This window comes from Podarcis muralis, chromosome 7 (assembly GCF_964188315.1).
Source record: "Podarcis muralis chromosome 7, rPodMur119.hap1.1, whole genome shotgun sequence".
Classification (NCBI taxonomy): domain Eukaryota; kingdom Metazoa; phylum Chordata; class Lepidosauria; order Squamata; family Lacertidae; genus Podarcis; species Podarcis muralis.
In genome coordinates this window covers 53,099,418-53,115,864 of record NC_135661.1, presented here as the reverse complement: position 1 = coordinate 53,115,864, position 16,447 = coordinate 53,099,418, and the positions used below count along the sequence as shown (strand labels likewise).

Genomic DNA, 16,447 nt, shown 5'->3' with positions numbered 1-16,447 from the left:
AAGATCCCAAGTTCCTGGCATTTCACCTGCTTCTCATGAGTAAGCATTCTCTCTGAAAAGGACCCTGGAGAGCCACTAGCAGCCAGAGGAGCAACTAGAGGTGGAGGAGGAATTCAAGTTTGCTTGCATTTTAATGAGAAACTATCTAATTCACACTTTCTGAAACAATATGCGTTTGGAAACATGGATATTCTTTAGAGATTGGCGTGTCTCCAAATGTTGCGATTCAGTTCTCCAACCAAAAAATATTTTAAAAATGCACAGTTTAAGGGAAAACATGCATAAAAATGCATCTATTAGTGAAAATAACACGAAAAACCAATTATATTAAGGGAATCATTTGCAAAAGTGTGTGTATTAGTCAAAACTGCACACATAAATATACTTATTGGGAGAAATTTGTACTGTGCCGACGAATTTTCATTAGGATTTGTTTTTTTAAATCTCAAATTGCTGCAGAAATGTGGAGAACTGAATTTGAGATGGGGAAAAAATGAAAAATGTAAGAGAACAGAAATGGACAGATTCCTCCATCCCTAACTTCAACACTGGTGATGGAGCAGCTTCTTCCACCACACTTTGAAAGCAGCTTAGGGAACCCAGGGCGGGCTTCAAGACACAGAGCTCTGTCCTTCAGTACCTCATGGCTGCCCCTGTGGCAGACGCCACACCCTGTTTAGTGGCAGGGTCGACCCTGGCCCTAGTCTATTTCACTTATATAGGACCCTGCTTCCCTGGAACACAAGGGAAGTTACAATGGAGATCTTGCATCTAGGCACTAACCACAACTAGGCTTGCTTAGCTTCAACAAGGTTGCTGCATCAGGCTCCTCCAAGTCATAATCAAAACTGCAGGTTGCTGAGTTGGCTCACTAAAAAAAAGAAAGATAAAAAGCAATCCAAAAGCTGCAGCTTGGCGATCCCTTTGGTTACGATAAGCGAAGAAAGGTCACAAAGGAATGAGCAAGCTTTTGACTTCAGAAAGGCTCTTTGGCCCCCATCCTAGACACACTTAAACCCACTGAACTCAATGCAGCTGATTTCTGCATAGACCCATAGAGGATTTTTTTGTTTTGTTTTGCTTCACCTCCAGACTGTTTAAGAATTGCTGGGGACACATGAGGCCACCACCTTGCTGAAGCTAAGCAGTGCTTGGGGGTGACTGCATGTATCCCACCTGGGGCTCCAGGACTGAAGAAAGGTGAGCTAAGAGCAAATTCAGAAGATTGCGCACCGCTCTGCACAGTTGTCCTTTGTGACCATTCACTGGGTTTCAATAAAGGGATTACCTTGCTATTACTACAGATGTGGTGCTATGTCAATTTCACACATTAAGATGAACGTAACTGAGCAGACCAGGCACCAGGGGACAGCTTTGTCAGGCAGCTGCCAATGGCAAAACGATGCCTCCAAGGCCCTGACGTAGCATTGTTCTGGAGCTGGATACAACCCTAAGTCTTTAGACAATTCATACAACTCCTGTTTTCCAGTTTTGCCTTTGGCTTAGTAGGTTGGTTTTTTTACTGCACTTCTTATGGTTTATGCTACTAATCCTATGTTTTAGCAATGTTATTAGAATTGGATGATTGATTTTAATACTGGGAACCCTCTGCTCCCATCTAACCTAAGAAGAAGGTGTTTATAAGGCTGCAGAGATTCTACAATTATTCTCAATAGCCTTCCCCCTAAAGAAGACTTAATAGTGTTTTGTTTTGTTTTGTTTAAAAAACCACAGCTTAGAAATTGCTGGTCACTGCCATGCTAAGGCCTTGAATACTGCCAAAACTTTCTTTTCTGCAATCAGCTGGAAACAGAATTAAAACAGTGGTTCAAGACGGCAAGGAAAACTTTTTTTTATCCTTCCAGTACCAAACACAGGTGGTATGTGCCGACAGGACAGTAGTTAAATGAGGTTGCTGAGAAACAAGAGGGGTGTATGTATGTAAGAATGCTTGGAGGAACCCCAAGGTTTGCAGAAGTGCCCTGTATCATAATAATAATAATAATAATAATAATAATAATAATAATAATAATAGTAATACAAACTAAGGTGGCAACTCTCCAACAGAAAGCAGCTCAATGAAGAATGATCATGAGCACTAAGCACGGGTGATCACGGGATGCTCTGTTTCTCCAGAATGGCTGGTTGGGGCCCTAAAATTTTCTTTTAGGAGGAAGGATACAATGCAACATTTCATACAGGCCCCACTCGTTTTTATCCAGTAATACCATCCCATGACTAAGATCTTTCTTTAATGTTTATCCACCCACCCGCCATCCCCATTTTTCTAAATCAAAAAGCCGCACAGGTCATAGCCTTTCCTAGGAAAGGTGCTTCAGTCCTCTGGTAAGTGGCTAACTCATAAGGCAGCAGTGGGGAACCTTAGGCCTGAGGGGTGTGTGTCAAAAGCCGCTCAGTCTGGTCCTCAAGACTCTCCCCAGACTCTCCCCAGGCTTCATCTGGCATGCCACCTTTTTTCCCAGGCCGCACCCCTCCTCAGCTTCACCCTGCACCTTCTTGCCTGGCTGGAATGTGTCCCTGAACTCCCATAAGGCCTCTTGCTTATCTGGACGGAGGATAATTATTGGGACATCAGTATCACAGGAGGAATTCACAGTCAGATTTGCACAACAACGGCTGTGCAATTGCTATCCATGAATATAAGGTAGATACGTACATTCTGCTAACTTCTTACCAATCTCAACTTTCATTCAAACAAACAAACAAACAAACAAACAAACAAACAAACAAACAAACCACTAAGTTTCTAGTTCTTATGGCTGTGACAATATGCTTGAATCTGAACATGCGTGGGTGATGACTTTAAAGGCTTTAATGTCTTTGCCCCTCCCTTGTTGTTAAAAAGACGACTCCAAGAGGCATTATGCAAAACAATAGAATAAACTATGCACATATGCTAAATTTACATAATTCATACAGATTGTGGTATCCAGTTTAACTTGGCACAGAAATTGGATTTATTAGATGCAGAATTTCAACTACTTTAAAACACAGACTATGTGTACACCCATAATCTGAGCATCACAGGCACATTAATGTTGGAAAAGGCATAAACACTAAATAAACAAGCTGGTTTTTTCCCCCGGAGTGACCCCACAAAGGGATTTACTTTGGTACTGAATGTTATGTTATTGCCATTTCAAGAAGCGCAGCGCTCTATTCTGCCAATGGAAAAGAGGAAAGGAAGAGCAGAGTGGAATGAATACGATTGCTGTGGTTACTAGAGGTGGTTGTTGCCTACTGAGATGGTAGGGAGCAAAGCAGGGAGGTCAACAGTAGGTGGCGCCAGAGGCGATGACAGGTGGGGTCAACTATAGTTTTATCTCCATTCTCCTCCACCCGGCTGAATTCTACAAGGGCAACACTGAGACTAAAGAGTAGAAAGCTGACAGGCAGTTCCAATGGTCGCAAATAGAAAGGCAGGCAGCTTGGCTGAGGGCAGACTGAGGCTGTGGAGGCAGGCGGGCACTGCCTCATTCACCCTCGTTCATAGATCAGCCTTTACTGGTGGTTAATACTCCTTGTAGAGGGCCATTGTAACATGAGGAATTTGGGTTGAAAATTTGGCACTATATTAATCACACGGACATACATCTGGTTTTAGTAGTTGCACAGCTTTACAAGGGCAACTAGTATATTGCTTCTTGAAAGAGAGCGAGCGAGATCAAAGTCCTGTTCGACTGCCATGAGATTAAGGCAACAGCAGATTAAAGAAGAGGTCTCAGGATATTCCAGGCAACATTTGCTTTACTAACAATTACCACCTGATTTTTTGCTCTTAAAAACGAGCACACTAGGATTCCCCATAAGTTTGCTTTGAAAATGTGGGATGAGGAAATCCAAGAGTTCTTCCCCACATCTCCATGGGTTCAAGGCCCACTATGGTTTGGGATACTGAGTCCCGTCTTTTAATGCTCACATTTTGGTGTCCTGCTACAAGGTTTGGCAGTGAAATGTAGGGCTTCGCAAGCCTTACTCACCTTCGGCTACCAATAATCCATAATGACATAGGGACTTGAGCTCCCAGACAATGTTATAGAACGAATGTAAACAATTCCATCTCAAAATTTGTATTTTTGAATTCACTCATCAGAGTAAACATCTCATCTATTTCGAAATTTCACATTCATGTATCAGGCATGCACATTTCAGTCCAAATTAGCTTCAGCTCAACTTTGTTAAGCCACTTCCGCCTTAGGAGGAGGTGGAGTTGTGGGCACTCACAACCCCTTCACGTGCGCATGGGTGTGGTCAGCCCTGGGCGATTGGGGGGGGGGATTCCCAGTTGCATCACTACCCAGGCAACCAAGCCGATTGTTCTGGGGTGTGTGGCCTGCTTGATTTAAGCAGGACATAGTGGGAATCTCACCCCTTTTCGTGATTCCAGCTGCTCCCGTTTTCCCACCCTCCCGCCCTTTAGGTTTTTTCATCTCTTGACCTTGCTATGGACTTCGGTTGGTCGCCGTTGAGGGCCTGGTAGGACTTTTTCCACTTGCCAAATTGGCACTGGGCAATTTTTCGCCTACCTCGTAGCAAATCGTCACAGCTTTGTAAGGTTTGGCATTGGAATATTGCTGGAGAAGAGAGGAGGGGAAGGTAGCACCATCACCTCCCCCGCACATTGAAGGGTATTCCGTTAAAGGATTCCGGGGGTGTGGCCCTGTCCGAAGCCTGGGGAGTCTAGGGCCTAAGGCAAGGTCCCTATCGGTGGCCCTGGGGGAGCTCCTAGTTGATGTGCATCAGCAGGACTCCCTCTACTGGTGGTTAACCCTTCCCGGACTCCATGCAGACAGGCTGGAGTCAGATATAGTTGGTTAGGTCCAATGCTTAAGCTAATACCGCTCACAATCTGTAACCATTAAAGTTGTGGCCTTTTTTTAGCCCATTAACCTAATACATTGTTGTCAAGAGTCTTATTCATCAGTCTTGGGGGGGGGGGGACCTTGCCACGCAACTATTGTTGCTGTGACCCAATGTCCTTTACCCATCTATTTGAGTCTGGGGTCTTTTCCTTTTTCTTGCCTTCTCTCTTTCTGTCACCTTCACTTACCCACACATCATTCCGAAACTGCATCTGGCTTGCTGACACTCCAGAGGAAACCCAAATTGAAAAGTCCACATGGGCATTGGTATAACACTGCAAGAACAATCTGTGGATGACTCATTGGAGTGTGTGTATGAAAACTTCATCTAATGAAAAACTAATCCCAACGTATTAGGATTTCGCCAAAATCAACAGACAAATCACTGAAGGTGCCCCTTGCTCTATTGACATATTGACTTTATACCACTTTAATGGCCACAACTTCGCTCACCCTCAAGGAATCTTGGGAACTGAAGTTTGGTGAGGCTGGTGAGAATTCTTCATTAGAGATCCCTAGCGATGATGGCTCAAGAGATTTTGGTGCATGAAGGAAAGTACCAAATCCTTATGTGGAGGTCAACACTTTAGAAAGTTTCACTCCCTGCCTTCATCTACCTCCTCATTTCACTCTGCTGCATCACCTTGCTGAGGAGGAGGGTCAGACTTGATCCCAGGACAATTTGCTGACTACAGCCCCAAAATTTCTGAAGACCCTCAGAATAATTTCCAGCCCTCTGCAAGCAATCAGTTCAGAAATAGAATCTGTCCCACCTCCTGGCAGCCTGCTGTGCTAGGAGAACGAGAGAGATCAAGGGAGGGAATAGAGAGAGAGGGGGAAAGGGAAAGGGAAAGATATGGGGGAAAGGATGGAGCGAAGCTCCATTGGCTCTGGCTCCACCTACCACTGCCTACTGAAGAGGGATAAATAGGAACCTAGAGAGATCCTTACACCAAGTCGGACCACTGTCCTATCTAGCATATTAGGGTCTGCACTGCCTGGCAGTGGCTCTCCAGCCTTGCTGGGAGACTCGGGGGGATTTAACCTGGGTCTTCTGGCATGCAAAGCAGGTGCTCCACCTCTAAGCTACTGCCATTCTATCTACAGTACAGTTACTGCCTTCAGGTGTTAGCATGTGTTCTTTTTTCATTTGAGGAGCACACACCTGTTTTAATGAAACCTACCTGCCCGACGACCAGGTACTGTGTACTTTGTTGAGAATGCCAAGGCTAACTTTGGTGAAAGCTTCATGAAAGGCTGAGGGAAGCCTTAACGAGAACACACTTGGAAGCATGCCAGAGTGGTTTCTGCAAAGCTAAGCGCAACTCCTGGGATGAGGCGGAGCTGAAAGGGCCACAGCTCAGTGGCAGAGCATCTCCTTTTCAAGCCAAAGGTTCCAAGTTTAATCCCTGGCATCTCCAGGTAGCGCTGAGAATTTCCTCTGCTTGAAACCCTGGAGAATTGCTGCCAGTCTCTGCAACCCTGTCCCTCCCAAACAGGGAGGACTAACTCGTGCATTGAGTGTGCCTTATGCTACCTCCTGCAACTTCCAAACCCACCAGCCTGTCCTTGGACCTCTTCCTCTCCTTGCCCTGCCCTTCCTACGAGACCTTCCTTGAGTTCCTGACCCTTCCTTCTTCCTCCCAATCTTGCTTCTCTGCCTACCTGTCTCTTGCCCACCTGCACCACCAAGTCTTACACCTGACCCCTCTCTGCTCTGGATCAAATCCTACGCTGTCTTCCATCGGACCTGATTCCATCCTTGGATTGCTTATTTCTTCATTTTAAGCCTGCCCATGCACTAGGCTCAATGCCCCTCACTTCCCAGTAAGCTGCCAAGAAATGGTGTTGCCAGAAGTGTGTGTCACACCACAATGTTTCTTGTGTAATTTGCCATGCTTACGGCCCTCTTGAAGCAAAAGTGCAATCACTCTAAGCAGGGCTGGTTCTGGGCATTCACCCTTGCCCGCAATGCACCAGGGCAATGAAGCGTCCCTCTGGGACATTCAAGGCAATTGCAATCGTGGTTGCCTGGCACTCATCAGGGCACTGGAAAAGGGGGTTGAGGATAGCAGCAACTACCTGAAGACACAGGATCTTGAAAATGGGTGTGTGTGTGTGTGTGTGTGTGTGTGTGTGAAGGCCTCAGCCCCTCGCCTCTGCATGATACCCTAACACAGTGCCTGCATTCAAATGGTGGTTTATTCTGTTTCACAATTTCCCCCTAACTATTAACTTCCACATCACATTTGAGATTTGACATGTCATAAAAGCCACTCCCAGAACTATAGTAGAATATACTGCAAACCTAGTGCTAATTTCTGTGCCATCTGCTTCCAGAAAAAATCAATTTGAAAATAATATGGAAATGAGTGCACTGTTCTATGACGGGGGGCAGGGGCGGTGGTGGTGGTTATAATATGATAGATCAACACAGCTGCCTGAATTTTTGGACACATCAGAATTTAGCAGTAACACTGCTGTCACTGGGCCTCTGCACTGGGTCAAGCACACAATGTGTGAATCTGCCTCTTGCAAACATGCATGCACCCATACCCACACAACCCACGCCTCCTATAAATCTGATGAGTAAGCACACATAACTGAAACCACACAATTCCTACAAGGTGGTTCACAAGCACTTTTACCAATTAATAGCAGAGGACTGTCTAAGAAACAATAATTTATCAGCAAGCTGCCCCTCACAACCTCCACAACGCTGTGGAAAGGGTTATAAATAGAAACAAAGCAAAGCAAATCTACCACAAAGACAGAATTGAAACGACGATGAACACTTTTAAAAGACTGAGGTAAAAACTGTTATTAGCAATGTAGATGCATTTGGATCTGGGTTTTTCTAACTTTCTACCTTCAGGCAAACTGCTGCAGAGGAACCTCTGCACCCTGGAGGGAACTCTGCAACATCTCCCAGGGCTGATTTATGTGGGTTTTCTTATCATCTGAGTGGGGAAGAACGGGGAAGTTCAGGCCCACTTAGAATATAATTTTGAACTTTGGCAATGCCTCTTGAATGCCTAGATGGAGGATAGAGAAGGGTGGGTGAATTTTCAGAAACTTTGCCTATTGCACAAAGGTTAAATTAACAAGTGTTGCTTCTCCTATTTTTGCCTTTGTCCCTGCCCCCACCAGTGGCATGTGCCCCACCCCAGGCTGCCCAGAAGGAAATGCGGAGAAGGATCCCTACCATTGGAATCCATGCTAGAACATAGCCCACGGTGGGAGTTTCTAGGCAAGGGCGAAATTTGCAAGCAGGTTATTGAAGTATCACAGACGGGTTATTTGCAACAGGTTTTGTGTTTTAGCTTATCAGATTCCAAGCAGAAATGGCAAATGCAGGTTAAATGGAGGGTGGGAAGATTGCATTCTGATGCAAACAATGTTGTAAGAACAAAACAAAAAACAAATGTGCATTTCTGAGGGACACTGATCCCATAATAAGCAACTGTCATCTGCCCGTCTTCCTTGTGGCTGTGCTTGAAAAAAAAGGTGGTGGCGGCGGTGGGGGGGGGGCAAAAACCTCTCAGAGAAATGTGTTTGCCATTATTGTCTTTTCTCACCGAAGGACCCTGATAATCCAAATGACTTTAGGTTATTCCAGAATTACCAACTATATTCCACTATACACTTATATTTGGACCTGTTCTATTAAGAGGCACTTCAGTATGACTTCTTCAGGCATTCCATTTTTAATTTTGGAAGCAACTAACATGCCCCCCACAACCCTCAGACCTCAATCTAAGCCATACAATCCTGTCCATCTGATTTTGGAATAGAAACTTGAGTTTCAGTGTTATCTCCAGATTATTTGACCTTCTTAAGGAACTAGAAAAAAGGAGATGGAAACTGGGGAGGTTCCTATTGCCTTGCTTTGGAGAATCAACATTTCATGATGCTCCAATACGTATTTTGGGCAAAACCAGATGTGATACTGGGAGATCTGCAGATAAGGTGTGTGTGTGTACCTGTGTGTTTATGTGGCTGAGAAGCCTTTTCAATGAGCATTCATCAAGGTTCAGGCAGTTATACATGAACTTGCTTTCAACATAGTTTGTTTCTGCAAAAGTTCTGGGGTGGACATATTGCTTTGTTTGCAATGGGTGCCATGCCTTTGCACTTCCTGCTAAAATCCTGTAAGTTTTCATACCACGAATGCTCCTAGTTCCCCCGCCCCTTCACCGACTTTCTTTTTTGGCACTACAGTACAAGAATGGCTTGCCGGGTGACAATAATGGGTTGGTAACACTCACAAAGCATTGCAGAGCAACTAATAAAGCAGAATGATGTGCAGACTGTCCACTATAAATCTGCCACTAATGCACTATTCAAGTGTCCATGACATGGTGCAGAAGACACTGGCAAAAACAAAAAAACACAGCTCTGGAGGGGTGCTCAATCTGAACCGGTTTTTTTTTTTAATTGCTATTTATTCCGTGGAGCAAAACATATAGATATCTGATACCAGTATGCTTTACCTCACAGATCAAATGGCAGCTTTAGTGTTTTCTCTTTTTTTGGGGGGGGGGGGTAATTGAAAAATTGAAACAGAACAACTATAAGAACTAGCCTTCAGTCCTCTTGGTCCCATTCCGAATCAGCCCCTCCATCTTCAGAAGTCGCCACTAACACTTTTTTTAAGAAACCCACTGGAGATCTTATCCGCACATCTGCCACAGTACATTGAAGTTTGTCCCTTCAATGTCAAACACTTAAGGCTTTGGATTGCCTTCTTAAGAAATAATGATAGCAACTTGGCTCTTGAAACACATGTTCTGAGGGCCTTAGTGAAGCCTCCTTTACATTAGTTTCAATATTGGCTCCTGTTGCATGAAGAGAAAGGCAGAGAATGCCATCAAAGCATTTTCAAAAGCAGGGGAAAGGGAAAGGGGAATGAGTGCTGGATTTTCTTCTGTTTGGAGAGTCAGGAAAGAGGGTCATTTTGCTTTTTCTTCCTCTTCATTTCAGAAGGGGCAACAGGCTACCTACCCGCTCCCCCTGCCCCTCACTGTGTGCATGATAAAACTGTCCTGTGAATGCAAAGCTTTACAGTGACAGTGTTACTTTCACAACATCTTTTTTTCGCCGCATGAATACTGAAGTAGGTACTGGACTCTCCCATTTAAAAAACAGTTGTAGGCTTAACATTTGAGAGGGGGGAATGGAGAACAAACCGGTTGTTCTGACCACGAGATTGCTTCCCCAATGGGTGAACGGGAAGGAAAAGAAGAAAGGGAAAAGAAGAAAGGAAAGAAGAGGGCTTTAATACAGTCCGCAGCCACGCAAATTGTTGGCAATGATGACATCAGTTACAGCATCAAAGACAAACTGGATGTTGTTGGTATCGGTGGCACAAGTGATGTGTGAATAGATCTCTTTGCTGGACGACTTATTCTTGCTCTCGTATTGGGACTGGATGTAAGTCACGGCTTCGGTGAAAGAGCTGGGCCCTGCAACAGAGAGAGAGAGACGAAAGCCAGGAGCAAGGTTGTCCTGAAACGCAACACAAAGCCCACCCAACTCAAGTTGACTCCACTTGGAGGTGGACCCAGCTCATGTGGGAATGGGGATAGAAGTTGTGCAGAAACAGAGTTTGGGTCTTTGCAACACTCGCAGCAAAACTTCTTCACATACACGCACGCGCGCGCGCGCGCACACACACACACACACACACACACACTGTGCAAATTGTGCTTTATAGTCCTCAGTTCAGTTAGTAATACTGATGAGCTCTGGATGATGCAATTCATGGTCACCCTTAGCACCTATACAGTGTTCAAAACACTTCACATATGTTATCTGGAAGCCAAACAACTTGTTACGTTAATTGTGTGAATGCAATGAACATGCTTCATTTTTCCAAGTTTAAATTGCAGTTACTGAAATGCCTGGTTAGGACTGGGTTTGCAGTTTTGTGGGGGAAGATAGATTTGACCTCATTAAAATCCCCACTCCTTGCAGTTACCATTAGTGCCAGTGTAAGTTTCCATCCCAGAGATAGCAGTAGGCCTGTGTGGGGGTGTGAGGGTCCGGGGGTGGGGAGAGAAGGGATTTTTCACAGGGGTTAGGGAAGCTTCCCTACACCCCATCCTCCCAATCCTAATCACCCATCCTTCATCCCACAACTGCAATTTAAAATTTATAAAACCCAAAGCACCTTGACTGCAGGCGCACAAGTAATGTAATGTGTAGCTTGCCTGCCGGTAATTCTCATGAAAAGGCTGTAACGGAGGCCCATATTACAGATGGGGATAGTGGCTCACTCAGAGCTGCTGAGCAAATTCAGAGACGATGTGAGATTTGAACATGGAGCCTTGAGGCTGGTTTTCAGTAGAGTTCCCCTACACTCACTCTCAGCATTTGAATCGATTTATGAGAAGAAGCATGCTGCATTATTGAACATCCTGCCTTCCTACATGTCCTGTCCTGCTCATCTTTTCACAGAGCAACCACTAATAAGCCTCCAGGAAGCCCAGAGTTTACTCTGAAAATCACTGTAATTTCACTGAGGGCAGGGATTTCCCTTTTTGCCATATAACCAGTCATGTAAGCTGATGGGATGTCATCACCACCATCATTGCTAATGTATTCATATTAATAATAACGTTAGTATTGTGGTACTATCACCATTGTCGTCAAGACAATGTAATCATAGTCATAACTGATATCAAGAAGCATTATGGAGCTGACACCACATTTCTGCACATCCATCCTTAAAACAGGGGTGTGGATCCTGCACCCTGGGGGCCAATCTTGGCCCACCAGGAGGTTCAATTTGCCTCTAACCCTAACTCACCACTGACATGTGGCTCTCAGAAGGCTGCTTAGAAGAGAAGGTGGCCACCAGGCAGGAAAAAAGTTCCCTCCTTGCAACAGGGAGAAGCAAAATAGGAGTGCTTGGATGACATGCATCAGCCTGCAGCTCTCATGTGGGGTGATTTCTTAAGCCAAGCTTCTTGGCTCACCATTTGTGCAAATGCAGCCTGTTTCCTTATTTCCAACCCCTCCTCATGCAAACCTGGAGCTAACTCAGCTCATGTTGGTGACATGAATTTTGCAGCAGCAAAGCAACCTGGCTGTGAAAGCTTTTGTGTCTGACTACCATGAGCCACTCCCTCTTTGGTCTTCCTCATCTTCCCCACAGTGCTGTGAGCATACAATGCCTAAGAAAGCTGCCCTGCCTAATCAGAGCAAGAGCCGTTTAGTCCAGCAACAGCCAGCCAAAGACTTTTGGGGATAAAAAACCCCCAACGGCCTTTCATTACTGCTTGTTACTAGACCAGTGGAACCTCAGTGTTAGAATGTAATCAGTTCCAGAAGACCGTTCGACTTCCGAAACATTCGAAAACTGAGGAGCAATGGGCAGTCGGCAAAATCCATTGAGAAAAAAGAAAAACGAGCAGCGGAAGCCGTTTGACTTCCCAGGTGCATTGAAAAACAGAAGCAATTACTTCTGGGTTTTCGGCTTCCAGCTTCCGAAACGTTCGGCTTCTGAGACACTCAAAAACCAAGGTTCCACTGTATCTGGAATTCAGAGGTATACTTCCTTTGAATGTGTAGATTCCATAGAGCCACCATGAGGAACACCCATGGCTCAACTCAGTTCTTTTTTCTGGGGGGACAGTGGGGTACAAATAGCCCTAAACATTTTGTGAATCTGAGTTTGGCCTCATATTTCAATATGAGTAGGAAAATGAGAGTACCCCTTTTAAAGAAAAAAAGCACTGGCTCAACTGATCCTCCACAAATTGGTCAAATATTTTTGAGGTTAGCTAAGCTACCGCCCAAATTCCCATAAGAACCTATGGGTTGTTTGGAGCACAGAGCTAACACAAGGGTGGGTACCCTGTGACCTTCCAGATGTTGATGGACTTCTGCTTCCACCAATCTCCAGCCAGCATGGTCAATGGTCAGGGATGATGGGAGCTGTGCTCCAGAAACATCTGAAGGACCACAGTCTCATCTCACTGCTGAACTAAGGAGAGCAGTGTGGTTTTTGTTTAACAGCCAAAATAAAGATATCAATTACAGGACAAGGGTTTCCGAATCACAAAGGACTCTTCCTGCATTATGTTTTATTAATATATATTTATATATATATTGAAGGTTTTTCTCACCTGTATAATCTGGAAAGCAGATAGTCAATGCAGATTTCTTAATCTTCTCTTCAAAGATGTCCTTCTTGTTGAGGAAAAGAATGATGGAGGTATCTGTGAACCACTTGTTGTTACAGATGCTATCGAAGAGCTTCAGCGACTCATGCATGCGGTTCTGCAACACAAAGGAGATGCCAAGTCAGGCAAGAGCTTTACTACCACCTTCAATGTGTAGGGAAGCATCTAAATTTAATAATAAAGGGGGGGTAATAACACAAAAGGAAGCAGACAACAGTGGATGTAATAAATCAATGTATACATACTGGGAAATGTGTATACATACATAAAGAGATGCAATCCCTATAGATCTGAAGTACAGTTAGTAGCACTGTAGCAGTTTTTACTTTTACAGAGCTGTCGATTTTGCATAGCACATCTTTTTTTTTGTTTTTTTACAAGATTCCAGCTCAGCTAAATTTCATCATGCACCATGCGTGTACGGCAAGTGGCGGCAGTGTAAACAACTCCTGCCCTTAAAAGGTCAGAGATCGAAACCGAAGTGTGGGTCATGCAGATTTTCTAGAACATTCTTTGTTAAAATGCTGATCATTTCATTGGGGTGTGTGTATGGGACACGTATTTGGTCAATACATTAACCAAGGACTGGTAAGATCCTTGAATTAATTGAGAGTTGAAAGCAGACCATAAGGCGACATCTTTTTGGCAGTGACCTTGCCGTGAGCTTTGGTCTTAGTAGCTTGTTATTTCGTTTAGTACTGACATTCTCCAGTTGATGCTTTTTAGTGTGAGTCTTTATTTGTTTAATTTTTTGGAAGATGGTTTGATCGAAAGCAGATCACAATAAAACGAAAATAAATGAAACTGAACTGAAGGAGAAAAAGAGAGCGGTGAAGGAAGAAAGGCAGAAGATAGAATACTTAAGAACAACCAAAACACTGATCGGCAGAGAACCTTGCTGATGTCAAATCATGCCTTTAAGAAAAAAAGATTATATTTTTGGGTTTTGGGAAGGGTCTTTTTTTTTTTTTTTTGGCAAGGCCACAACAACAAATGCACAAATAAAAGGAAGGCAGCTTTTTAGTTGGAATTCATGCAACAAATAATAATTATAATGAAATGAAACAAAAGATGTAAAATAAAAATTGCCGCATTGGTTAAGAAGCTGCACGGTTTGGTGTATACCGAAAGAGCTCACAGCAAAGTCAGCCTGTTAGCGCCCGGTTCCTCCAGCTGCTTTCAACTCTTTATTTTTTCTCGGTTCAAGAGAAGCTTCATACCTGCCAAATTTGGAGGGTCTCTCAATAGCTCATTATTTTGGCCTTTGTTTGGTTAGAAAAGATCAGACGGCCGAGGAAAAGTGGTGATGGCGTAGAGGCCTGCTGGAGTTTGGTGCGAGAGCTGTGCCGCCTCTCCCGGCCGGAAACGGAATAGCAGAGAGAAGCAGCCGCGACGGAGGTCGAAGCCAACCCAAAGAGCCAAGGGGTTATCAAAAGGCAAAGCAGGTTACAGAACAGAGAGCTTTCCTGTTTGACATCGGCAGCAGCTCCTCAAAGTGTGGCAGTTCCCCGCCGCAAACGACTGGTACAAATTATAACCGACAAAAGAAAGAGGATAGACATAAATGTGTTCTGGATAGCTAATGGAAGTGCCTTTGGAATAGCAGGAATGTAACTGACTCCCCACCCAACCTGAAAAGATTGCATAGTATCACTTGACTGACCGGCTGTCCCCAATTTTTTTCCCTTCAGACCTGCCGGCTGGAGCTGACAAAAGTCCAAATGGTGGTGATGGCTGGGGTGGGGTGGGGGAGAGATGCAGCCCAGAAGGGCTGTGCTGCCTGAGATGGATGGAAGTTATTGTTCGAAATGTGCAGATAGTACCAGGTTGGGCAACGCTGGGCTAGATTGTGGTTTCTTAGTTGCAGTCACCAAGGCATTGGTTTCCAAACTGTGCTCCAGGGAGTCAAGAGTTCCTTGGAAGCTTTCCAGGGGTTCCTCAATGAGAAGATGGCCAGCAATGCTGAACAAAATTCCCTGACAGACATCTTGCTTACCCATCCAATAGATAGCTTTGTGGGAATACAGGTCAGGATGGACTGATAAGCTGACTGTCACATGTGTCCATTCTATCATAAGTCCATTCTGTCCTGTTTTCCCAGCAATCTGCAAATTAGTATTTTTTTAAAAATAAAAAATCCATACAGAAGCTCATAATTAGAAAGGCATTTTAATATGAATTTCTGTATTATTTTTTTTTAAAGGTATTCTAAAATATGTATTTTGAAAAGCATTTTGGTATTATTTTAAGCAGAGAACTATTATCATAAAATTCAAAGAGCTGCAAAATCCTAAGGATAATGACATTCAGATCTGGGTACTAGTCCAGGAAGATTAGGAAAGTTCACTTTGCAAGGCTGACCAAAGGAAATTCTTCTCCAGCCCTAGTCCTGGGTGCATTCTAGGGTTTACTTTCTGTTCAAGAAGAGCAACGGTGAGGTTCAGGAGGCTTAGCCAGTGCCCCATGTGAACTGTTTGTGCTACAACATACCCCAGAAATCCACTCCAACATCATCTCTGACATGTTTTAAAGTAGAATGTGGGTTCTCTGAAGTTGCTACACAGGCAAGGCATTAATTTGCTCCTCTCAGGTGCTCATTTCCACATTCTCCAGTTCTCCACAATTCCACATCAGTTTGAGATTTTTCTTTTTAAGTCTTCATGAAAATTAATTACTATTTTAGTGCAAATTTCCTACTGATTTACACATTTTTGTAAATCATGTTACTTAATATGCTCATTTTTGCAAAGCAGTTTTCTTGAATATAATGCATTTTTGGGTGTTATTTTCACTAAAATATATATGGCACACTTTATTTATAGTGTATGCATTTTGTACGCATTATTTGGTTGAAGAGCTGCAGTGCAATATTCAGAGGAGTATTTCGAGGAATGCCTGTGTTTCGGTTCACATATTGTTTCGCAATGTGCAAATTCTGTAGGCCTGCCTTTAAATGAGAAATGAATCAAATTTCTCCCTCATTATCGGGTGAGATTGCCTTGTTGCCACATCTATGGCCACCAGCCATGTCCTATGCCCACATCTATTTGCAGCCACAGCCAAGGATCAGTTTGAGATCCCTGAAATATACATCACATACTTCTGCAGGGTCCAATTTGACAGGCTTGCTTCCTGCTGCTATGACTCCCTGGGTCATTGCAACTACTGGTGTAAAGGGCCCAGGTGTCATCATTACACACTGATTACTAGTACCCACTTCCAATACCCCCAGCCTTGCTTTAACAGGTACAAAATATTTTCTTGAAATTAAAGAATGATTCTTGTGAATCATGTGAGATGTGCTAGGTCCCCTTTGTTGTTTAGATAGACAGACAGATCAGAATGAACATTAACGCTGGCACAGTGTTTTCAGTG

General features: G+C 44.0%; 1 protein-coding gene and 1 long non-coding RNA gene across 7 annotated transcripts in view; both read right to left on the bottom strand.

The window, feature by feature from the left end:
- Positions 1 to 16,447, bottom strand: part of LOC144328429 (uncharacterized) — a 253,965-nt gene that overhangs the window by 81,127 nt on the left and 156,391 nt on the right. The gene's annotated exons all lie outside the window — the stretch shown is intronic.
- Positions 1 to 16,447, bottom strand: part of GNAO1 (G protein subunit alpha o1) — a 170,798-nt gene that overhangs the window by 11,543 nt on the left and 142,808 nt on the right. The window contains exons 7-8 of one of the 6 annotated variants that reach the window (XM_028739517.2): positions 13,016 to 13,169; positions 10,142 to 10,348 (exon numbers count right to left, since the gene is read on the bottom strand). The exons of 1 other annotated variant lie outside the window; for it this stretch is intronic. In XM_028739517.2, the coding sequence (XP_028595350.1) occupies positions 10,161 to 10,348; positions 13,016 to 13,169 (342 nt within the window). In that variant the 3' untranslated portion in view covers positions 10,142 to 10,160. Of the gene's footprint in view, positions 1 to 10,141; positions 10,349 to 10,596; positions 11,171 to 11,417; positions 12,080 to 13,015; positions 13,170 to 16,447 lie in introns of those variants that run through there. 4 more of the 6 variants (XM_077931756.1, XM_077931757.1, XM_077931755.1 and 1 more) reach the window with 4 other exon arrangements.